The 25,375-nt window shown below is 46.2% G+C and overlaps 1 protein-coding gene across 1 annotated transcript; it reads right to left on the bottom strand.

Moving 5' to 3' along the window:
• Window positions 1–470: 470 nt before the first annotated feature.
• Window positions 471–24,506, bottom strand: LOC148045382 (maestro heat-like repeat family member 5). The gene is made up of 21 exons (XM_087715100.1): window positions 24,453–24,506; window positions 22,304–22,411; window positions 20,217–20,333; window positions 19,598–19,720; window positions 18,894–19,043; window positions 17,910–18,029; window positions 16,039–16,118; window positions 14,635–14,770; window positions 13,203–13,298; window positions 12,947–13,051; window positions 12,294–12,429; window positions 11,338–11,444; window positions 10,864–11,013; window positions 10,182–10,336; window positions 8,057–8,204; window positions 7,519–7,700; window positions 7,147–7,284; window positions 6,356–6,470; window positions 2,748–2,891; window positions 2,002–2,178; window positions 471–666 (listed from the first exon to the last, which is right to left on the bottom strand). Exons 1-21 carry the CDS (start codon window positions 24,504–24,506, stop codon window positions 511–513), a joined length of 2,697 nt encoding a protein of 898 aa, XP_087571226.1. The 3' UTR covers window positions 471–510.
• Window positions 24,507–25,375: the final 869 nt, after the last annotated feature.

The raw sequence follows: 25,375 nt of genomic DNA on the forward strand, positions 1-25,375 counted from the left end.
TCAGAGGAGCCGGTTCTGAGGTTGTCCATCTTCTGCAGAGAAAGCCCAGCCTCCTCCTTGCTCAGGGGTGGGAAAGGAGATGAGCCACCCCAGGAGGAAGCTATGGCAGGGCAAGGGGGCCCCCGAAGACCAGAGTTCCCCACAATTCAACCCTGATCATATTATATTGGTACCAGGGAAACCATCAAGAAGAAAACAACCCCCTAATCCAAGAATGACCCAACAGAAAACCTACACCCACATCAAAATGATCCAGCATTAAGCAGAGATCAAACCCTCCCCTCCAACCTACTGATGCTGTCACCTAGTTGGGTCCGGAACGGCCTGCTAGAAAACAACCAGGTTCAGAGAGCACCAAGGACCTCACAACTTCAGGTTTGCAGAATTTCTTTGCCTTTTCCAGAGGGTCCACATGATGCAACCACATTGCTCTGAGTAAAGATGGGGGTACAGCGTGGTCTCATGGAGAAGGGAGCATGAAGAGAGCAGGAACTTAGTTGACCCCGCCCTTCAACTCACCTCTCGGGTCCAACTATTAGCCAACTGGATTATGAGAGGAATCAGGTTGTGCAGGATGGATTTGGTCAGATTCCCCTCTGCCCTCTTGACCCCTTTTAAGACCAGGCCAAAAAGGGTGATGGAGGTGTTGCGCAACTCGGTGTCCTCCTACAAGGAAGAGAAATGTGTCAGTCCCTCCAATAGCATTTAGGAAGTGGGAGGTGTTGTGAGAACCTAGAAGAACAAACTGCAACACACACTTGAGAGACCGCCTCCTGCCAATTACCTCCTCGAGACCTATTAGATCTCATAGATTAGGCCTCCTCCGAGTGCCATCTGCCAGCCAGTGCCGGCTGGCCACTACGCGGAGGAGAGCCTTTTCTGTAGCAGCTCTGACCCTTTGGAACGATCTCCCTGTGGAGATTCGTACCCTCACCACCCTTCAGACCTTCCGCGCAGCCCTCAAGAGCTGGCTATCCCGTCAGGCCTGGGGGTAAAGATTATAATTCGCCCCCACCCGAATGCTGAATGAATGTTGTTTATTCTTTTAATTATGTGTTATGTTATATGTTATTGTATGTATCCCTCCCATATAAGTTGTTAGCCGCCCTGAGTCCCCTCAGGGAAAAGGGCGGCCTATAAATAAACTTATTCTTATTCTAATTCTAACAGTCAGCTGAGCAAAATCTGAGAGCAGAAATTTCAGGCGAGAAAACGTCTCACATTTGATTCTCCTTTGTTTCCTTAAAGAGAAAGGCAGGGAGGGATCCACTAAACCTACAATAAAAGCCTTCGTAACTCCCATCCTCTTCATCTGATCTGCCTCAGTTTCCCACTCACGAGACAAAGCAAGGGGAGTCTGGCAACTGTTTCTCTAGACAAGGCCATGCCAATGGTTGGCCATGGGTGTAAAAGGCTTGCAGACCAACCTCTATGGTGTGATCGAGGGGTTCCCATCTTTGCAGCTTTCAGATGTGAGGACTCCAACTCCAGTATGCTGGCTGGAGAATTCTGGGAATTGAAGTCCTCACCTCTCCAAGTTGCCAAGAGGGAGAAATACTGATGGAGACCAGAGTTTCCCAATCTGAGCAGCTTTCAGATGTGGGGACTTCAACCTTCTCAGGCCAGCAGAGTTGAAATCCACACACCTTAAAGTGTCTGAGATCAAGCAACACCAATCGGGATTTTTAATAAATATGGAGGGTGATTGATGGTGGTTTGGTGAAGCTGAAGAGAGTGGCAACCTTCATTCTCTTCCACCTCATCTGGCACTTCTCCAGCTCTCTGGAAGGGCTCAATGATAATCTGCAAGCTCACACACTCTTTTAGATGAGAACAACACAGTTGTTGCTGAACTATTTCTAAGACTTTTTGATAAAATTAGAATTCTTCAGATGGTACCCAGGCGATCTTTGTGGAAGAAAAAGAGAGAAGGGAGGGAGGGTGGGAGAGGAAGAGAGAGAGGGGGTGGTGGATTAGTTTGTTGTGATTTGGTTGACGTACATCAGCAAAATAATTCCCCAGGACCGGAATAAGGTTGACAGCTTTCCATCCATAGGTTTGAGCATTCAGATGCCGGAAAAGGAACTGAAGCGTCCGGAGTGATTCTTTTGCTACAGACTTGTCTGGGTGACAAGCACAGTTGACCACAGGGACTAGCACCGGCTCTAACATCGTATTCTGCAGGAAGGAGGGAAAAGAGGGAACGATTAAACATGGTCACTGGAGTTCTCTGAGTCTAGGAATGACAAACACAGAGAAGCCCACAGAACATAGAATAACAGGGTTGAAAAGGAACTTGGAGGTCATCTAGTCCAACCCCCTGCTCAAGCAGGAGACCCTACACTATTCTGGACAAATGGTTGTCCAGTCTCTTCTTGAAAGCCTCCAGTATTGGAGCACCCACAACTTCTGGAGGCAAGTCGTTCCACTGGTTAATTGTCCTTATTGTCAGGAAATTTCTCCTTAGTTCTAGGTTGCTTCTCTCCTTCATTGGTTTCCATCCATTGCTTCTTGTTCTGCTTTGGATGTCCTCCAAGAGGATCTGTCTCCAAATTGATCCTTCAGATCTTCCAGGGATGCCTCCATCTTTGTAGAAGAGAGGCCACTGTAGCTGAGGGCATCCTCTTTCTGGTGGTTGTCTTCTTCTCCTCCTTCTACCCTTCCTAACCTTGTAGAATTCCTAGAGAGTGAGGTCACACCTGCTGCTCCCTTGAAAGTCCCTCCCTTCCTACCCCCCCATCTCTTACCTCAAAGGGGTGCTGGAGAAGATACCCCAGACCACGAACAGCAAATATTTGGATGAGGGGATATGGCTCAGCCATCCATTTTTGGAGGACCCTGAGGATGTCCTTCATGATGAACAAGTGTCCAAGCTCCGGGTGAGAGAGAAGCTGGGGAAGAAGAGTGGAGTGATGGATTATTAACCAAGCAAAGGAAGAGAACTTTCCTCAGAGCCTCTATGAAGAGATGCCACATTCAGCCATTATGGGGAGAGGAAAAGAAAAGACAGTCCTCATATAGTGATGGCGGAAAGTCACCATGGCACTGATAAAAGGGACAACTCCATTTTTCAGACTCATGACCATTGATCACAGTCACCTGATCAAAAATTGGGTACTTGACGGTCCGTATTTATGACGGTCACAGTGTTTCTTTTTTTTTCTTTTTTTCTTTTTTTTAATTTTTAAACAAACAAAATAAACATATAACATAAAACCACCCTCCAGTCACATACAGTATGTCAATTGGTCACAAAACTCCTGTGCCTCCTCACCATAGTCTTCACTTACAATTTATATAGAATCTCATATTATCAATCTAATATATATGTATACAATTATTATAATTATTTAACATTTATTTGGCTATAGTTATTATTACTTCTTTATGTGAGATATTCTAAATTTAGAATAGATTTATATTATGACATTTCATTACATCATCCTAAAACCATCCAGTAATATTACATCTTTACATTGTATTCTATATAAAATTATTGATCTGTGGTTACAAAACTTTCATGCATCCTCTCCATAGTCCTCACTTACAATTTATATAGAATTTCATTATTAATCATTTATTTGACTATAACTATTATTCATTTTATGCGTAATATTCTAACTAAATTAGTTTTTATTATAGCACTTCATTACATCATCCTGTATCCTTCCAATAGTTGTGAAATCTTATATCTCTTGCCATTTGTAGTATTTGTGTTCTAATTGCTTTCTTGGTAGATCTTATATGGACTTCTCTTGGCAACTTGTTTTTCATTGCATATCTTGTAAAGACTTGAAACCCCTCGTCTGTTCCTTGCATCAACTTCACTTTGGTTATTACCGATGCTTCTGCCAAAATTTCTAACATTAGAGCTGCCCAATTTTTTTCCTTTTTTCTTCTATATTTTGGAAATCTGATCTATCAATCTCCCATAACAATATTCCACTCTTGTCTTTTCCAACCTCAATCTCCTGTCAATATCACCAATTTTCTTATCTCTTTGTTCATCTTTTTCTTCAATTCTTCTGTTCTTTGTTCAATATTCTGCATTCTCTTTCTTTTCTTTTTCGTGTTGCAACATTCCTCCAGATAGTATACACTGCCACTATATAGAATCCAAGGCTTTTTGATTAAGTTCCAAACAAGTTCACTGCAATTCTTCTATCTTTCAAGGCTTTCTTTTTACTGATAGTACCCCGGAGGAGCACCTGTATAAACAATCCATGCTCATCTGCAGTGACGTGCGGTGAAGGATACCGTTGGTGAGGCAAGAGCGGTGAGTCCCTCCCCAGCCAGCCAGCACTCACCCCCACCCGACCTGTTTCCTGCTTGGCCGGCCGGCTGGCCGGCACAAAGACAAACCGCTCTTCTCATCCCAGCCAGCCAGCCACCCGACCTGCTCCCAAGAATGTCAGCGGGGACGGAGGAGGTGAGGGGCGAGGCGGCAGAGCGCGGCAGCGGCGAGAAGCAAAAATATTTAAAACTCTTTCCTTTCTCTCAGGAGACTGGGGAGGCTCTGCCTCCCTTGCCTCTAGTGACTGCACGTCCCTGCTCATCTGTCTATCATTTTCAATAAAGAAGCTCAGAGACCTTGAAATGTAAATCAAATGTGCAAAGAAAAAAAAAGAAAAACAATGTTTCCAAGCCTCCAAGCCTCTAAGTGGCAGTGTAACTTCTTTTCTTCTACTTTTACTCCCCTCTTTATATTCCAAACTTCAGGAGAAAAAGAAAAGTTTTTAAAAAGAATATGCACTAGAGAATTGAAAAAAGAAAAAGAAAGAAAGTAGTAGAAGAAGAAAAAATCCAGTCCAGTTTAAAAAGTAAGAAGCGTTTGAAAAAAATTCCATCAATAAAAAGATTAAAGAACAGAGGGTGTGGGGCTAGCTGCCAGGACGAATGGCTGCTTGAATGGAGAGCTCCATGAAGAGCAGCTGGATCTGGCATCCGGAGGGGTTTCTGGAAAGACTTTTGTAAACCGAAGATTTCCTGTAGGGAAGACTGAAGAGAAGGTTGGTTTGGCACGACCATAGCAGTGGTGGGTTTCAAAAATTGTTCGAACCTACTCTGTGGGTGTGGCCTCCTTTGTGGGAGTGGCTTGCCGCCCATGTGACCAGATGGGAGTGGCTTGCTGCCCATGCGACCGAATATGAAGATGCCGACGACACTTGTCAGAACCACCTTAAATTACCTCACACACAGAACTGGCATGCATAAGAATGTGATGTAAACCTGTTTTTTAAAAGGCATCTTTGGTTTGGGTTAAAAGAACTTCAACACATGCAATAAGCGAGAAGCTGCAGGAGTCGCGAGTGGCTTAACAGATTCCTGATCTTGGAGGAAGGTATTTTTATTCCAAAACAGCTCAAGAGATTAAGATTAAGGAGTAGGGTGGTTGTTTTTTTAATCCCCCCCCCTTTATTGTTTTCTTATAATATATGAATCTGTTGATATATAGACTATATCACCCCTTAATACTCCTTAAAATTGATTATTGAGTAGAGGAAGAGGGAAAAGGAGAGGGAAAGTGAGGAGAGGGAGAGGAAGGAAGGAAGGAAGGAAGGAAGGAAGGAAGGAAGGAAGGAAGGAAGGAAGGACTGGAGAAAGTTACGAGGGAGAGAAGAAATCGTATCTTTGTGATGTCAGCTTCACATGCTAACGGTCACAGTGTTTTGAGGTTACGTGATCCGTTTTGTGACCGCCTGATAAGCCAAGTCAATGGGGAAACCAGATTCACTTAACCGTGTGACTAACTTAACAACGGCAGCAATTCACTTAACAACTGTGGTAAAGGAAGTGGTAAAATGGGACAAAACCTGCTTAGGGACTGAGCAACAGAAATTTGTGGCTCAGTTGTGGTCATAAGTCGCTCAGTTGTGGCTCAGTTGTGGTCATAAGTCAAGGACAACCTGTAGAAGAAAATCACTGAAATATCTGGTTTATCCTAAGTTTATGACCACGGCATTGGCTTGAGGGTTTCTGCGATCACTTAGTGACCAGTGGAGGTTCTATGACGGTCTTATGTCGAAGACTACAGAATGGCAATACAAAACTGTCTATAATGCAAAGAGGAAACGGAATTTGGGGTCATTGAATCTTCCTCCCTCCCTCCCTCCCTCCCTCCCTCCTTCTCTCCAATTCCATCGATTAACAGAGTAAGAGGAGACCTTGGAAGTCTTCTAGTCCAACCCCTTGACCAAGCAGGAGACCATCTACTATGTCAGACAAACAGCTGTCCAGTCTCTTCTTCAAAGCCTCCAGTGATGGAGCCCCCACAACTTCAACTTCCTAATCATAAAGTCCCCCTGAATCCTGCACAACTTTCCTGGAGTTCCACAATGTTGTGGTGCATCCTCACCTCCGAGAAGAACACCATGCCAATTGTCTTCTCCCTTAAGTCGGGATGGTGCAGGTAGGTGTTGGCATGTCTGAACATCATCTTCATCTCCACTTTATTGTATGCAAAGAGTTTCCTAAAGATCAAATAGGGAGAAATCAGATAAGATCTGCTGGTGAGTGAGGAGAAAATCACCAAGCTAGAGAAATGATTATCTGAATTATGGATAAATGAATTACTCAATGAATTAGTCCATTTACAGAATTTCTCACCCTCCCTCTCTTTTTCTGTCTTTCTCTCCCTCCTCCTCCCTCTCCTTCCGTCCCTCCCTCTACATCTCATTCTCTCTCTCCTTCTGTCTCCCTCTGACACTCCCTCTCTTTCTCTGTCTTTTTCTTCTTCCCTCCTCTTCCTCTCTCCCTCTCCTTTCTTTGTCTCCCTCTCTCTCCCCCTCCGCCTCCCTCTCTTTCGCTCTCTCCCCTTCCTCTCCTCTATCTCCCCTTCCCTCTCTCTATATTTCCTCCCACTCAACCACCCTTTCTTTCTCTTTCTCTCTGTGCCTCTTCTTCGTCCTCTCCTTCTGACCACCCTTCCTCTCTCTTTCACTCTCTTTCTCCCTTCCTCTCTCCTTTTCCTCTATCTAACCCTCCCTCTTCCTCTCTTTCTCTCTCCCTCCCCCTTCCCTCCCTCTTCCCCCTCTCCCTCACTTTCTCTCTCTCTCTGCCTCTTCTTCCTCTTCTCCCTCAGCCCTCCCCTCCCTCTCTCACCCACTGCCACTCAAGGCCAAGTTCTTTGGACTCTGAAGTTCTTACCGGACCAGGTGGAAAATGGCCTCAAACAGACTATCTGGGCTCAAGAGCATCTTCCAGCATCCCAGCGTCGTCAAATCTTCATACTCCTCATTGTATCCGGCAGAGAGGATGAGGTTTTTGATCGCCTCCACTGCCGTGCTAAATCAAAGGAAGGGAGAAGAGTCGGTGCCAATGCTTCAGCTGATGCCCCCTGCAAAGGCCATGCTTCCCCTGACCCCAACCGGCCTCCCGCTGCCCTCAGGAGAGCTCCAGCTTTCACTTGGCGGCTTGTGCAACAACCACAAAACACAATAGCAAATCAGCCTCCCTTTATTTCTTCCCCTTTCAGTTATATCCAGTTGGATCCAGATTGGTCCCAGGAGATTTCCTTACTTCAAGAGGTTGATCTGTTCTGAACGGTCCATGACTCTGCTGGACCTCCCGGATCCACTCTTGCTGGCTCCCAGGAGGAAGTACAGCTGCGTGACCAGGGCGAGGAGCAGGTTGGAGAATTTGTTGGGGAGGAGCTCAGCAGCGTTCGGGAGGGACAGGAGGAAAGAGAGGGCATTGGTGGCCTAGAAATGGAATGAAGGGAGAGTCACCTTGGGCTCCCCAGTTTACTTAGATTCATCACCTTCTTCCTCTTCCCCAGAATCCCTTGCAGGGTGGACTCTGGCCAACTGAACGGAGCTGAGGGTTTACTGGCCAGATGCCCTTTCTGTTGCCAATGAGGAGTTTTGTTCGACAGATACATTCTCATTGAGCCCAGGAAGAGAAACATCTGCCTCCACCTAAAAAGGAGGAGGGGCTTATGCCAAATGACGCTCCAATTTTAGCCCCAGCAGTTTTCCCACTGCCTCCCTCTCCCCTTCCCTTAGGTGTTCCCCACCTCTAGATCCAAGGGAAAGAGAGCCACCAGTGGAGGGCTTACAGCAATGGGCATGAAGGACTTGCTATTCCTCCTTGAGAGGGCATCGGTGCTGGGGTCTTGGTCTTCCAGCCTTTTCATGAGGGGCTTCATGATCTTCAGATTGGCATAAGGGTCTTCAGCCAGCGCCTCCCAAATCTCCCTGGCATTTCTGCGGAGGGGGAGAAACCGATTGGGAGGGAATCAGATCCTTTCCCCATTTCGGAAGAGACGGCCAGCCAGAGAGATGACCCCCCACCCCCAAACAGAAGGAAGGATTGGAAAACCGAAGTCCAAATGAATGGCTCTCATGCCAGAAAAATATATATACACAGGTAGTTCTCGACTTACAACCATTTCTCCAGGAGCCATTCAAAGAAACAACGTCATTGAAAAAAGTGACTTATTCCCAGTTTTCACACTTTCCAGCATCCTTAGGATCATCTGACCAAAATTCAGACTCCTGGACAACTGGTTCAAATTTATGACCATCCCAAAGTCAAGTGATCACATTTTGTGACCTTCTAATAAGCACATTGAATAGTCAGATTCACTTAACGACCATGTTTCCCTCTTGACAACTGCAGTGATTCATTTAACGAATGTGACAAGAAAAGTCATAAAATATCTTTCAAAGTTCATTCCCATCTCGACCCTCATCTGATGTGACCTCCCACAAGAAGACTTCATCTGTGACACACCCATGGCCCATCAAAACATCCATCAAGACCCTTACCTGACACGACCTTTACTGACCTCCCCATCACAAGACCCATTACAAGATCCCCACCTGACACGACCCTCAATCTGAGGTGACCTCCCCATCACAAGACCCTCACTTGATATGATCCACACCTGACATGACCTCTCCATCACAAGACCTTCCCTTGATATGACCCTCACCTGGTCCATCAGAAGACCCATCAGAAGATCCTCACCTGACATGACCCTCAATCTGAGGTGATCTCCCCATCACAAGGCCCTCACTTGATATGACTCTCACCTGACATGACTTCCACATCACAAGACCCATCACAAGATCCCCACCTGACATAACCCTCAATCTCCACATCACAAGACCCTCACTTGATATGACTCTCACCTGGTCCATCAGAAGACCCATCACAAGATCCTCACTTGATATGGTCCACACCTGACATGACCTCCACATCACAAGACCCATCACAAGATCCCCACCTGCATAACCCTCAATTTGTGGTGACCTCCCCATCACAAGACCCTCACTTGATATGACTCTCGCCTGGTCCATCAGAAGACCCATTACAAGTTCCTCACCTGACATAACCCTCAATATGAGGTGATCTCCCCATCACAAGACCCTCACTTGATATGACTCTCACCTGGTCCATCAGAAGACCCATCAGAAGACCCTCACTTGATATGACCCTGACCTGAGACAACCCACACCTGATGTGACCTTTCCATCACAAGACCTACTGACCACACCAAGCCCTTACAGGCAGAAGATCATCAGCACTAGCGTTCCTTAAACTCCATTGAAGATGTTACCTTGCCTGGTAACAAAACATTTGGAAACCAACGCAGAAGCTTAGAGAACCAACTTCCACCCTCTTCCGCCACCTGAGCTCATTTCATTTCATTTCATTTATTAAATTTCTATGCCGCCCAATCCCGAAGGACTCCGGGCGGCTTACAGAAATGAAAAAAATTAAAAAGAATTATTAAAAACAATTGGGCACAACAAGGTTAAAAAGGGAAACTCAACAAACACCCAATCAGGAGGGGGCTGGACCTCAATCATGGGGTCAACAGCCCCAAGCCTGCCGGAAAAGCCAGGTTTTAATGGCTTTGCGAAAGGCCATGAGAGTGGGCAGGGCCCAGATCTCAGGGAGCAGCTCATGCCATAGGGCCGGAGCGGCAACAGAAAAGGCCCTACTCCTAGGCGCCACCAGCTGGCATTGTCCCGCTGACGGCACCCAGAGAAGGTTCACTTGTGCGATCTTATTGGTCTGAGGGAGGTATGTGGCAGAAGACAGTCTCGCAGATACCCGGGTCGTAGGACATATAGGGCTTCAAAGACAACAGGGATTCACCCCATTGTAAAGGATTGAGAGACTCTGAGGAATCCAAGACAACAGGATGCCCATCTCCTTGAAGTTCTTCTTACCCATCACAGCCAACGGAGGATTCCAGCAATATGTCCACAACTTGGTTGACCCTCTTGGAGGCCAAGTGACATACGGCCTTGAGGGCGAGGGCTTTGGTTGCTGGGTGGGTAATATTCGGGAGACGCTGGTAGATCTCCTTCAAGATCATGGGTAGCTATGGCAAAAGAGAGATTGGAGGATGAGATTCAGTGTTGGTCTCCATTGGAGATGCAGTAGGGATGATAACTTCCACTCATTGGGGAAAATAAATTGGCCCCCACAATGTCAAAGTTTGCCCTACGTTTTTTTTAAAAAACTCCTGATTTGTCCAGCTGCCTGTGATATTTTATTTATTGGTATATTTTAGGAGATTTATATTGCCGCCTATTCGCACATGACGACTCAAGGCGGCTGACAAAGCCATAAAAACATCTGGAGCCTTCACCACTGCCACATTGGCTCACCAAATGTTATTTTTCATGAAAAAAATGGCTCCTTTGTTTTGCCCTTACCTTCTTCTGGGAGGTTTGGACAACTTTCTCAACAGCCCTAGGATCGCTCAGTGGCCTCCTATCCAGCCTTAGCCTTCTTAAAACCAGAAGAAGTGTCATCACTGAGCCAAAAAGGTCTCAGCCATTCTCATCTTTGTTTTCTACAAAATCTCCTACATCCCTTTTGCTCCAAACCCTGCAATGTCCTTACTTCCTTCATTTCCTCCTCATCACCAAACTCCAATAGGATGGCGTTGAGGAGCAGCCCCGCAGAGTGTGAGATGTCCACGTGTGTCAAAGCCCCCAGGGTTTCCAAGAGCAGCTGCGTTAGCTGCAATGGGCTGAGATGCTTCCCAAAAGCCTATCGGAGAGAAGGAAAGGAGACCATGCAGAGATGCCTTGAGCTTTGACGCCCTTCTCTTGAGACTTTGACCCAGATTGGGGGACAGCACATCGTGTAGAGATGCAGCCTTATTCCATGTCCTCCATCAGGTGGGATTCGGATGGAGTCAAAGAAGCCAACATGGCAGCTACCCTTTCTTCCTCCTAGGCATTGGGGGGAGGGGTACCCAAAGCCCAATCTTGGGAGAATGCCATCCCCACTGTGAGATTGACTCCTTTGAGGCTCTCCGGGTCAGGAGGAGGAGGAAAAGGAAGCCAGGCCAAAGGCTGATCCAAAACATACCTTCGCCATTTTGGAGATGTTGTTGTGGAAGATCCCAGAGCCCGAAACAAGGAATTCCTCCCTCTGCAAATGTACAATGTTCTTCTGTTTCTTGTCCATTTCTTTTGCTTGGGAGGGAGGGGAAGAAACCGCAAGGTCAGATTTTGGCCTTCGGAACCTGGGAACTTCCTTCGTCTGATGGTCATTTTAATCATAGCAAGAGAAGAGAAGATCTGGAGCTCAGGGTCGACCTGAGGGGTCCCTGGTGCTCTCTGACCTGGGGGGGTTTCCTTGCAGGTGTTTCATTGCCCAACTAGGGAACGTCATCAGGGGGGATGACCATCAATACTTATGGAAGCACAGAGAAAAGATCCCTCCCTTCAAGTACTGATGACGTTACCTAGTTGGGTCATGAAATGTCAAGAAGAAAACCACCAAGCTCAGAGAGCACCAAGGACCCCGCTGTCCTTCTCCTCCTCTTCCTCCTCCTCTAACTCTTTTCCCTCTCTCTTCGCTACTTTCTCATTACCTCCTCTTCCCTTCCCTCTTGATTTCCTCCCCCACTCCCTCCTCCTCCTCCCCTTCCTCATCTTCCTCTCCCTCTCTTCCTCTCTCTTCCCTCCCTTCTCATCTCCTCCTCCACTTGCTGCTCCTCTTCCTCCTCCTTCTCCTCCCTGTCTTCCTTTCTCCCTCTCCTCCCCCTCCTTGCTCCCTGCCCCTCTCTTCATCGTTCCTTCTCTCTCCCCCCTCCTCTTCCTCCTCCCTAGCTGACTCACAACGTGAGAATCGCCTTCTTAAAAGGACCCCTGGCCCTGAAAAATGCCAATATCAACTGCCAATTCCAGGCATCTCTGCCAAGCCCAACGACCCAACGTTTCTTGGCTAAGCCACAGACTGTGCCACCCAATGCTCTCCTGGGCAGGGAGCATCCCTGGTCTTCTTGCAGCAAGTCAACCCTTGGAGTCCAAAGTTCTCACCCATTTTGCTCATGAGGAGGTGGTGCAGGTGGTAGGCAACCTCTGCGGATATCCGGCCAATTTCTGGTCTGCTGTCGCCAATGTGCAGGGCCAGCAAAGCCACCAGTTGTCCCAGCAAAGAAAAGTCACCTGTGGTCTAAAGAAAGGAAGGGGAAAGGAGGGGAAAGAGGAGAGAGAAGGGGAGGGGGCTCATGAAGCTTTCAGCCGGCTGAAATCAGGGAATAAGAACCACAGAACCACAGAATCTTAGATACACAGAATGATAGAATCATAGAATTATCAAATATTTGAATATAAGAATCTTTGAATCACAGAACCTGAGAATTACAGAATCTCAGAATCTTTGAATCACAGAACCTGAGAATTTTAGAATCTCAGAATCTTTGAATCACAGAACCTGAGAATTTCAGAATTTCAGAATCTTTGAATCACAGAACCTGAGAATTACAGAATCTCAGTATCACAGCATGACAGAACCGCAGTGGCTGGAAGGAACCGTGGAGGTCTTCTCCTCCAATCCTCTGCTCAAGCAGGACTCCTTGTATCCTCCTGGTCACATCCCAAAGGTGCTTTTCCCAAAAGGCAGCTGGACTTTCTTGGGGGGTTTCCTTTCTTTGAAAACATTTTGCTTCTCATCCCAAAGGGAGACTTACATCGAAATTGACATTTTCTAAAACGAACTTGAAGAGGTGCTTGATGGCCTTGAGGGCCCTCCATCTCTCGTGGCTCTTGGGAGAATCGATCCAGGGATTTGTGTGCTGCCAGGGGAAACGAAGGAGAGGGAGGAAAGGAGGAATGGGTCATTCCCAGTTGGAAGAGCCACAGACTCCACAGGGGGACAGAAGGGCCAAATCCAGCCTGAACATCTGGCTGACCGGGCGACCCACCCCAAGAAAGATCTCTCTTTACCATCAGGATCTCCTGCAGGGCATCCAAATTGGGAGCTTCAGACAGCAATCCGGTCAGCATGTTGTTGCAGGCAGTGGCTATTTGATGATAGAAATCCTAAAAAAAAGGAGAAAATGTCAGAAGGAATGAGGGGCGTTAAGGAAGGAACGGCTCCTGAAAGAGGCAGAAATCCAGAGGTGATGTCCCCTTTATGACTGGGGCACTGCAGCTCCCAACCTTCCTGAGCCAGCCATGGAATTCTGGGAGTTGAAGTCCAGAGGTCTGCAGTAAATGGAGTGGCTGACCTTGCAGGGCCGTTTTTTCTTCCTTAACAGTTCTGGGAGATTCAAATACAAGCAGTCCTCATCTTACGACCACAATTGAGACCAAAATTTCCATTGCTAAGTGAGACATTAGTGAATTTTGCCCCCATTTTATGAACTTTCTTGCCACAGGGGTTAAATGTATCACTTTGGTTGTTAAGTTGGTCACACAGTTGTTAAGTGAATCCAACTTCCCTATTTACTAGTCAGAAGGTCACAGTAGGGGTGTCATGTGACCCTATAATACTCCGACTATCATAAATCTGATTCGGTTGCTAAGCATGTGAATTCTGAGGGTTATCTGAGACTACCTAGGAATCAGTGGTGGGTTTCAAAAATTTTTCGAACCTACTCTGTGGGTGTGGCCTCCTTTGTGGGAGTGGCTTGCCAGCCATGTGACCTGGTGGAAGTAGCTTGCTGACCAGGTGTTTTCTCTCTCTCTCTCTCTCTCTCTCTCTCTTTCTCTCTCTCCTTCCTTTTGTCTCTCTGTCCCCTTTTCCTTTTTTCTTTCATCTCTCTCACTTTTTCTTTCTTTTTTTCTTTATTTATTTCTTCCTTTCTTTCTCTTTCTGTGTGTGTGTGTGTGTGTGTGTGTCAGTGTTGGATTTCAAAATTTTTTGGAACCTCTTCTGTAGGTGTGGCCTGCTTTCTGGGTCCAATGGTGGAACCTCTTCTAAACGTTTCAGTGGATTTGACGAACCAGTTCTACCGAACTGGTGCAAACTGGTAGGAACCCACCTCTGCTAGGAATCATAGCTAGTGCCTGCAGACCATGGTTGCTCTGCCCCACCATGGCCCTTCTTTTGTTGTGGGGCAAAGGGAGGAGATGGGAATTGATCTTGAGAAGATCCTTCAACCAGAAGATAAAAGAGAAGTGGAGGAAGAGAGAAATGATGGGGAGGAAAAACCCCTGGAAATGTTTAGGGCTTCAAAATAGGGACTCCTGGGATCCAGAAACGTAGAACGAGAAGGGGAAGCAGACTTTCAAGACCAAAGAGGAAGGGACAAGCCAAGGGGACCTTTGGCTCGAGGGATGGATCCAGGGCTGTTGAGGAGATCAGGAATCCTGTTCACTGCATCCTTGTTTCCAGGTGGATCCCCTATTGCTTTGCTCCATCTGGACTGCTCACCTGAGAGTGAGATGATGGGGGTTGGCTATCTGTTTTCATTGTGGCTACTTTGAGAGCTGGCAATGAAAACACCTTCCGGATGCTTTGGTTGACCACTTCAGACCTCACCTCAGAGTTCAAGGAGGGCTTCATACGGCTGATTAAAGACAAGAAAAGAGGAGGGAGGTGTGAGGAGATCCTAGACTCAGGGGGCTAAAAGGGACCTTGGATGTCTTCTACTCCAACTCTTGCTTAATGGTCCTTAAACCATCCCAGTCAGATGCTTGTCCTCTCTTTTTCTGAAAACCTCGAGTGATGGAGAGCACACAACATCTGGAAGCAAACCCTTCCACTGATTGATTGTTCTCAGTGTAAAGAATCTTCTATCTATCTATCTATCTATCTATCTATCTATCTATCTATCTATCTATCTATCCATCCATCCATCCATCCATCCATCCATCCATCCATCCATCCATCCCTCTCCATCCATCCATCCATCCATCCATCCATCCATCCATCCATCCTTCCACCCACCCACCCACCACAGCCCTGATGTGTCCTCCTATGGAAAGTTATCACCCCGCCCTCTCCCAGAAAAATGAAATATCCTAGGAAATATTGAAAAGTCAGAATATTTCCCTGGATGTGAAAAGGAAGAGAGAATAGCTCCCTGCAGCTTCCTGCCCCCACCCCCTTTATCAATGGGCCATTAAGATGACCAAGCTACTCCCTTTACATAATAAAGAATCCTCCCCTTCAGCTCCAAGTGATGGGATTAAGGCATGATGATACTGGCCCTTTACCCAATTCACCCAATGGCATCTGAGAACTCAACCAAATCTGGATTCAAAACGCAGCCTAGAGAGGTGCCCCTGCATGGCCCCATGGGAGTCTGACAACCAATCAGAATACATTTGTTACACAGGAACAGGAAACAGAGGTGGGACTGAACAGGTTATAAAAAGCCTAGCAAGCCCCTCCCTCAGCCCTTCTCTTCTTCTCCACCAACATTGAAGCACGTTATCACCTTTTCTGTTCAGGACTCAAGCCATGTGCTCCTGTCCACCATTAAAACCATCTTTCCAAGCAGCCTCCATGTCTCCAATGTCTTATTCCTCACTTGGAGCCGAAACCAGAAGGACATTTCTTCCAGCAAATCAATGAAATGGAGTTTGAACTCCTGCTCTCCTGGATCTATCTATCTATCTATCCTTCCCTCCCCCTCCCTCCCTCTCTCTCTCCATCCATCGAACCATCAATCCACCCACCCACCAGAACCCTGATGTGTTCCTCAATGAAATGGAGTTTGACCCACCCCCCATGCTCTAGAGCACGGGGACTTTCCACGGAAATCCCATCACTTGGTGCAACTCCAAGTTCCTCCTCAGCTGGGGGAAAGATGAGGGTGGTGCAGGTACATACCTCATGCAGGTGATGGTGACGATGGCTTGATGGAGAATTGTGACAGACAAGGGTATCAGGGGCTCATCTTCAATGACTTCCTGAAAGGAGAAGGAAAGACGTGTAAGAAAGCTCCTGAGATGTGGCCACCATCCAGCTGGCACTATTCCCATCTCTACGCCTTTCCTGGTTGACATGGGAAGTCCTCAACTTACAACTGGTCACTTAGCCACCATTTAAAATTATGACGGATCTCTGCAGGATCCCTCTTAGAACTAAGGGGAAATTTTCATTTCCAAATAGCCATTTGTCTGAAGTGGTATAGGGTTTCCTGGCTGGACTAGAGGACCTCCAAGGTCTCTTCCAACTTTGTTCTTCTAATTCTAACACCCAAGGACTACTTATGACCCAGATTTGAAGTTTTGAGAGGCTCTTCTTCCTCAGGGATCATAGGATCATATTTTGGTCGCTTGGGAACCAGCCTGCATTGATGGCAGTTTGCAGTGTCTCCTGACCATGGTTTAAGTCAGGGATGTGTAACTAGGGCTTCACTACAACCTGTGAACTTCAACTCTCAGGACCCCTAAAGGCCAGAGAATTCTGGGAATTAAATCCACCGCTCTTAATGTTATACACTTCCACCCTCTGCCATTCTGGACATTGGCTGTGTAGTTTCTTCTAGAAAGTTTCAATGCATTTTTTTTCTTCCCCTAATTTCCCATTTCTATTTTTCATTCTACTTTATATATTAAATATTTGTCTATCTGTCTGTCTCTCTCTCTTTCTCTCTCGCTCACCATCCATATCTATCTATCTATCTATCTATCTATCTATCTATCTATCTATCTATCTATCTATCTATCTATCTATCTATCTATCTATCTATCTATCTATCTATCTATCTATCTATCTATCTATCTATCTGTTGTGACCCAGCAGGAGCCGTTGGAGCTGCCACCAGACTCTGACAGCGAGGGGCCCGATGAGTCGGCTCTGGAGGATGTGGAGGACCCTGGACAGGGTTCCAACTCCAAGCAGGGCATAGAGAAGCTGATTGGCCACCAGGCGCCTGAGCCTTGGACCAGTGGGGAGGAAACAAGGGAGAGTAAGCCTGAGGTCAGCAGTGAGTTGTTCCTGGATGCTTGGCACTGAAGAGCTACTAGGCGCCAGGAACAGTTGCGCAGTTACAGGAGGTAATTGCACTCCTCTCCAGACTATAGGCTCCTCTCCGGACTATAAAAAGGACTGCTTGTACACACGACCCTCTTGCAGAAGTTAACGCATTGATTAAAAGTTGGAGAACTTTTGTAACTAGATTGGCAGGCTGGATTGCTGCCGAGGCTTGTCTGAGTTGCTGCCAAGGTCCTTATCTGTTGTTATGCTTGGCTTTCAGCCACCGAGGTTTTGGTATCTTGCTAATAAAGTACATTCCATTTAAATTTGTCTTGGCATTCGTTACTGGATGGAGGAGGGGGTCAGAACTCTATCTATCTATCTATCTATCTATCTATCTATCTATCTATCTATCTATCTATCTATCATCTATCTATCTATCTATCATCATCATCATCATCATCTATTTTTCTGTCAGTCAGTCAGTCAGTCAGTCTGTCTGTCTGTCTGTCTGTCTGTCTATGGATATAAAAATAAATACTAATAATAAAAACAAAGGAGTTGCCAAATTCACTTAACAACCGTGTGACTAATTTAACGGCAGTGATTCAGCTAACAACGGTGGAAAGAGAAGTCATACAATGGGGCAGAATTCAGTTAACAGCTGTCCCACTTAGCAACAGAATCGTTTGGGGCCCAATTGATTAGAACTAAATTCAGTTCAAATTCTCTTTCAAACTTAAATGCGCCAGGAGCACCTGCCCCCCGTCCCCACTTACGATGATCTTGGTGACCAATTCCTGTTTCTGGGGCAGATGGAGGTCTTGCCTCCTGCTGAGGGCAGCCGCTTTGGTGACCATGATGATGGACCTCATGAAGGCTTTCTTCAGGCCTTCGTCCTGGGAAACCCAAATGGGAAGAGGGTGAGGTGAGAAGACACCAGAGGGAAGAGGGTGCATCTATTTATTTCAACCTTTACATAGCTGACAGTTTTTTCTTGAACTCCGGGGGGCTCCCAATCAAAATACCCCCTGGACATTCTGGATTCTAGTCCCGCCTTAGGCATGAGAGGCAGCTGAGAGACTTAGGGCCAATCACCAAGAGATGGAGAGTTCTAGTCCCGCCTTAGGCCTGAGAGGCAGCTGAAAGACTTAGGGCCAATCACCAAGAGATGGAGAGTTCTAGTCCCGCCTTAGGCATGAGAGGCAGCTGAAAGACTTTGGGCCAATCACCAAGAGATGGAGAGTTCTAGTCCCACTATAGCCATGAAAGTCAACTGTCTGAGCCAATCACCAGGAGACTGTGAGTTCTAGTCCCACCTTCAGCATGAGAGCCAGCTGGGTGAGTCCACATCTGGCCCAGTTCTTCTCTTTCAATCCAACACACATCACAGGGTTGTTGTGGTTGTGTGAAAAGGAAGAAAGAGGATAATGCGCTGCCTTGAGTGTAATGAATGTGATATGACCATAGATAAAGAAACCCCTAGCATTTCATCATCTCCAGGGCAATTGGAACAGGAAGCAGATCTGAATGGGAGGCATAACTGGGAGCTGGAGGTCACTTGTTTTAAACTAGATTCTCCCCAGCAACCTCTAAGAACTGCAGTCAGGTTGTCCTTGTTCACCAAAAGGGGATATTTGTAGCTCAGGGTTGAACTGTGGAGCCCTTGGTGCTCCCTGAGCTTGGTTGGTTTTTACAGACGTTTCTTATATTTTTTCACCATCAACTGAAATCCAGAGAAATTCCAGTGGAAACCAGCCTACCTTGTTCATAGTGGAGTACTGGACAAGCATTTCGGACACGATGGGTTGGATGAAATCACCCAGGTCTTCAGGGGAGGCTCCCTGGGCTGCTTGTCCATAGCAGAGGATTAATGTTGTCCTAATCCTTCTGTCAGACACATATTGTGGGTCCTGCCAGGACAAAAACGAGGGGGTCAAACTCTCTTCCAAAGCACCAGAAGACAAGACAAGAAGCCATGGATGGAAACAGATGGAGATTCTTAGTCATCCAGGTCATGGTTGTCCCAAAGGGGCTTTTTCCAAAGGCAATTGGACTTCTTTTTTTCCTTGAAGAGGTTTCGCTTCTCATCCAAGAGGCTTCTTCAGTTCTGACTTTGGTCAAAACAGAAGAAGCTTCCTGCATGAGAAGCGAAATGTCTTCAAGGACAAACAAAGTCCAAGCCCTTTGAAAAAGCACCTTTGAGTCTACTTGAGACGTTTGTTGGACAATTCATGATCTTCTCTAGACTTATAAAATGGTCCTCCAGGAGATGGAGGTGGAGAATTTCCAGCCCCACCTACAATCTCAGCGCTGGTCTCAGGTCTTTGAGATCTATGACTAGCCTGAAGAGACCAGATCGCCTGGAGCATCCATCCTTCTAAACATCTAGGACTTTCCTTCCCAGAATCCCCCAGCCTTCTTCTCTACTGAGTTTTGGACCTTGGAACCCCATCCCTTGTCTTACCTCATGGGAGTCTTCCAAGAGAGATGGTCTCTTGGGCTGTGCGATGTTACCGACCTCCCTGAGAACCAAGAGAATTTCGGGAAGATGATGGTGTGCAGCTAGGTGGATGCTCTCCGAGATTCCCTAGGCAAAGCAATGCTTGTGAATTAGGATATTTGCATTTTCTTTTTTTAATCATCCTCTTCCTCCTCCTCCTCCTCCTCCTCCTCCTCCTCCTCCTCCTCCTCCTCCTCCTCTTTGCAAGCCCCAGGCCCTTCTACCACTGATGAAATTACCTAACTGGGTAATAAAATGTCTGCAAGAAAGCAATCAAGCACACAGAGCACCAAGGACCCCACAGACTTCTTCCTCCTACTCCAAAAACCCCACAGTTCTCCTCCTCCTCCCCTCCTTCCTTTTCTTCCTCTCCTCCCCTCCTCCTTCCTCCGCCCACTCCTTCTCCTCTCCTATTCTCTTCTCCTCCCTTCACCTCCCCTCTTCAAATCCTGTTCCCTTCTAGAACTGATGAAATGAGTTGGGTCGCAAAAGGTTTACATTTCTTGTAACCAAGCTCAGAGAGCACCAAGGACCCCACAAAGTTGCAGGTCTCAGCCCCCACAGGAAGCCCACTCCCACTCACCTCTCTGTCTGTCTCGTCTTCAAGTGAGATTGCCAGAAGCTTCTTGAGGTGATCTTTTACAAGGTCCTTCTGCTTGGTATTCCTCAATTTGAAGCCATAATATTTGTACAGGTTTATCTGAAGGTTGGAAAAAGAGTTTGTGAGTCTGAGGGAGCTCCACCCATCATCCAGGAAAAGGAAGAACAGGACAAAGGATGATCAGAAAAGGAGCAAGTGTGGTCAAGCACAGGGCCATTTCCAACTAAGCATGGCTTACCCGCCATGGCCCACTCAGTAGGGAACAAGAGTTGCACTAATAGCAGTGTTCCAATATCTCAGGGTGGCCGCAAAGAAGTGGGAGTCAACCTATTCTCCAAGGGACCAGAAGTCAGGACGAGAAGCAACGGATGGAAACTTATCAAGGAGAGAACCAACCTAGAACTAAGTAGAAACTTCTTAGTGGAAGATCTTAGTAGAAGATCTCCGAGGTCCCTTCCAACTCCCTTATTATGTAATTCTGTGACTAATCAAGGAGAACTAAGGAGGAACTTCCTAACAATGAAGACAATTAATGACTGGAACAGTTTGCCTCCAGAAGTTGTGGGTGCTTCTTCACTAGAGATTTTTAAGAAGAGATTGGACAACATTTGCCTTAAAGGGTATAGGGTTTCCTCCTTGAGCAGAAAGTTGGACTAGAAGACCTCCGAGGTCCCTTCCAACTCTCTTATTATGTTAGTCTGTGACTAATCAAGGAGAGAACCAACCTAGAACTAAGGAGGAACTTTCTAACAGTGAGAACAATTAACCAGTAGAACAGTTTGCCTCCAGAGGTTGTAGGTGCTGCATCACTTGAGGCTTTTAAGTTGAGATTGGACAACCATTTGCCTGAAATGGTAAAGGGTTTTCTGCTTGAGCAAGGGGTTGGACTAGAAGATCTCCAAGGCCCCCTTCCAAGTCTGTAATTCTAATATTCATTTGTCTGTCTAATATCGAAGCATCAAAGAAAGGATGCATAAGCATCAAAGAAAGGATGCCAAAGGAGAGACAAAATGAAACGACAAACGTTAAAATGACTTTTAACATTATTGGAAAACATTTGAATTGTTGAATTAACCCACAGCCAGTTGGCCGTGACTAGTGGGCAGTGTAGAGTTGGCTACAGGAATTTGTCCTCTTTTTTTAAACAATTTTTATTTGTTTCTGAACAAGGACAAACAAACACAAAAATAAAAATAAAAAAGCCATCTTCCATTACAAATTGTAGAAAGTGTGTCAGTTGGTTACGGTACTTCCATGCATCTCTTCCATAGTCATCACCTGCTTTTCATATCAAATCACATATTTTAAATTCACCTATATTCATGTATATTGCAATTATTATATCTCAACATTAATTTGACTATAATTGTTTTTACGTCCTTTTATATATAATATTCAAAATCTAGAATAGGATTATATGATAATATTCCATTAAATCATCCTAAAATCATCCAATCGCAATACATCTTTATAACATATTCTAGATAAAGCTTTTAAACCTCCTCTCATAATCTCCATATATTGTTTATATAAAATATCATATTATCAAACTAATATATCTATAAAGATAATAAATGAACCTGTTTGAAGTTTATTAAAATAGCCTTGAACCCTACAGTGGCAGTATCTGAAAAATTGAAAGAATGGCCCAGCAGAAAAAAAGAAACTGTAATATTGCAAATGATTATGTTTGAAATTCAAAATCTATTAGTTGTGACAGAGAGAATTGAAGAGATTGGAGAATATGGAATACAAAACAGAAAAATCTGATGGAGAAACTGAGGATGTTTAGCAAATGAAGAAAGTGAAGGACAGAATTTGAAAGATGGAAGGACAAAATGAGCAAAGAGATAAGAAAACTGTGGATACTGACAACAAAGTGAGCGGGGTTGGCAATGGCAAGAGCGGAATATGGAAAGGGGAGATGGATGGATTGGAACTCTACCCTAGATTTCAAAGCACAGAAGAGGAAAAGAGATAAAAATTGATGGAGATAAGCAAGTTGTCCTCTTCTGACCTTTGTCTAAGACAACTGGCGCCCTAAAAGGGGAAAAGCTCAGCATATTTACCTTCTCTTTAGACAAGAAGTAGGAAGTGCTTTGTTGCCTTGAAAGCTTCTGGCTGATGGGCTGCCATCCACTCATTTTCCCCCTGGTGACTTTGTGGTCTGCAGGAATCTGCTTTGACAACAACGACAACAAGGACAACAAAAAAGAAGTTGTGAGGAAGTGAAGGAGCAGAGGAAGGAAGAGGTTTTTCTGTGTTTCCAAGGGGAGGGTTGGTCTCCCTTCTGCCTCAGGGTGCATCGGATCATTGATTCGACTTTTCTAGCTGGGACAGACACGAAGCCCCTAAGAAGGACCATCCGGATTGCATCAGCTGGAGCCAAGAGAGCTTTTGAGAGGAACAGAAGGAAAAGCTCTGCCACAAATGGTGAGATGAAGTGTCTGGATTTTTTTCCTCCGATTGGAATGGCCAGGAAGCAACCAGTCTCCAGAGGTTGGTAGTCCTTGATTTATCAACATCTACAACCTGTGAAATTGCTTCGTCGACTGATGACCCACCTTGGGGGAGGGGGAAACAGGGTCAGAGCTAGCACGCAAAAAAGTGAGGTCAGAGTTGGCTCCATTTGGATGGGATGGATATGAAGCTCCTAATAAATAACTGGATTTCTTTTGAAGGTTGGGTTGAGGCTCATGATTAATTCGGGCATCCCTCACATAGGGAACATTGTCAGTAGTACAAGGGAGTACAAGGTTTTCAGAGTGGAGGAGAAGAAGGGTTTTCTTGCAGATATTTCATGGCCCAACTAGAAAACATAATCAGAACTAGAGGGGAGTGAAGTTTGCTCTCTGTTTATACACAGTAGCTTGCCCCAAATAAGCAGGGAGCAAACATCACACTCACCAGCACTGATGATGTAGTTGCGTCATGAAATCTGTGTAACTAAAGAACCAAGTCCAGGGAGCACCAAGGGCCCCATCTTCTTCTTCCTAGCGTATTCCCACAGGTGCAGGGTCCAGTTTTGGATCATTGAGGGCCACTTAGCTCCGTCACCTGCATCACCTGGGAGAAGGCCTGCAGCTTCCGTATTTTTGTTGATGGCCTCTTGCCATCCTTATTTTGGATGCCCACAAGGTCACCAGTCACTGACTTCTAGTTGGTTGGCAGCCTTGGCCACAGTGGAAGGTGCTGCTCTCGGGACGTGTCCTTATCAGCAGAGTCAGACTTCTCTCATCTTCTCTGTAATTGGTGCCACACCAAAATGTGGTCAAATGGTGTCATGTGTGATGTGGTCAGAAAGGGAGGTGCCCGATATCCAAGGGATCATTTGCATTTCCATGGCATGGAGAGAGACTTTGCTCCCTCCTGTTGCTGCCCAGCATTCAGGGCCATACAGTGCAACAGGAGGATGGTTCTCTTGTAGATCTTAGATTCAAGACGGGTTGGCATCTGTGTGTCCAGTAACACATCAGTGAGTTCTTGCCAATGCATCCAGACTGCACTCATCCTTGCTTGCACCTTTCCATTAATGTTCCCTTTTGTTGTGGCACTCCAGTGGAGCTGGCAATAGGGTGGGACAATGAGAAGGTTGGAGAAGAATATGGGTCAGTCCTGGGGACTGAGGGAAGCTCAGACGAGGGCTTAGGCATTCAGTTGGTTGGCTGTTTCAAGAGTGGGAAGTTCTGTTTGTGACTATAAGAGACTCCGTGCCAAGTGTTGCCTTGCCCTGTGTTTGGAAACTGATTATCTGGCAGCTCTCCAAGCGAGATAAGGTTCGTGTAGATAAATATTCCTCTGAAAGACTGTTTGCCAAGCCTGGCTGACTCTCAATGAAAGGAATTCACAGTTGTGACCAAGACTCTACTTCTTGCTTTTTAAGGAAGCCTGGGTCAGAAGACCTTTGCCTTGGAGGTGGGATCCCAGATATGCAAAAATCTCCACCTTCTTTGGGTTTTCTCCATGGATTGGGAGCGTTCCAGGGCTGGTGACAGACTCTAAGGATCGCATTGTCCTGATGTTCAGGAGAAGTCTGAAATGGTTGAGGCGATCATTCCATGGTCCTTCCATGCTCCTCCCACCAAGGGCCCCATCGTACAGCCACTTCTCCAGAACCACCTTTGTCTACTTTGGGGGTCAGTTATCTCCATCGTGGCAGCAGTGGCTTCCGCAATCTCTCCACAAAGGACTTCCGGGACCCCAGTGACCCCTGCTTACCTGGAGAGGATGAAGATGTTCCAAGATGGTATCCAAAATTTCTGCCTCCTCCATCGAGTCCAATATTTCTTTCTTCTGTCTGCATTTGAACCACCGCTTTCTTGCCCATAAATATTGGAAATGTTCATCCGAGAGTTCTGGGAAGGAGACACAAGATGAGATCGAGGGGCAATTGGGCAGGAGGAGCCTTCTTGAAGGGAAGAGGTTCAGGTTTAGGTTTAGGTTTATTAGATTTATATGCCGCCCTTCTCCCAAGGACTCAGGGCGGCGTACAACATTAAAAGAAACACATAATACCAAAGTTAAAACAATTTTAAATAGAATATCCCAAACCCAATTAAAATTGACAATGACATTTTTTTAAAAAAAAATCGAATTAAAATTAACAGTGATCAATAATTTATCTTGTTTTGTTCAGGAGAGGTTGGCTTGCTGGAAAAGCCAACTTTTTAGGGCGCGTCAGAAGAACTGGAGGTCGGGGATTATACGAAGCTCCGGGGGCAGCTCATTCCAGAGGAAAGGCGCTCCACAGAGAAGACTCTCCTCCTGGAGGTCACTAGCCGACACTCTGGCTGATGGCACCCTGAGGAGGCCAACTCTGTGGGATCGCAATGGACGGTGGGAGGCTACCGGTGGCAGTAGGTGGTCTCTAGGTATCCTGAGCCTAAGCCATGGAGCGCTTTAAAGGTCATAATTAGTACCTTGAATCGCACCTGTAAGACAAGCGGCAACCAGTGCAGTCTGCCTAAAAGGGGTGTAATATGGGAGCACCTAGGTGCCCCCATGATAATCCGCGGAGCCGCATTCTGGACCAGTTGAAGCTTCCGGGTGCTCTTCAAGGGCAGCCCCATGTAGAGAGCGTTATAGTAGTCCAAACGAGAAAGGACGAGGGCACAAGTGACTGTGCACAAAGCATCCCGATC

Source organism: Thamnophis sirtalis, unplaced genomic scaffold (assembly GCF_051295495.1).
Source record: "Thamnophis sirtalis isolate CommonGarterSnake01/CBP01778 unplaced genomic scaffold, rThaSir2_p1.2 scaffold_5, whole genome shotgun sequence".
Taxonomy (NCBI): Eukaryota; Metazoa; Chordata; class Lepidosauria; order Squamata; family Natricidae; genus Thamnophis; species Thamnophis sirtalis.

Bases quoted from the DNA above. Each gene is read 5' to 3' on its own strand.
- LOC148045382 (XM_087715100.1), bottom strand. From the start codon at position 24,506: ATGGAGGAGGCAGAAATTTTGGATACCATCTTGGAACATCTTCATCCT. The intron at 19,721-20,216 runs GTGAGTGGGAGT...TGCTTTGCCTAG, and splicing joins AAGACGAGACAGACAGAGAG to GGAATCTCGGAGAGCATCCA. The intron at 16,119-17,909 runs GTAAGTGGGGAC...TTCTCCTTTCAG, and splicing joins AATTGGTCACCAAGATCATC to GAAGTCATTGAAGATGAGCC.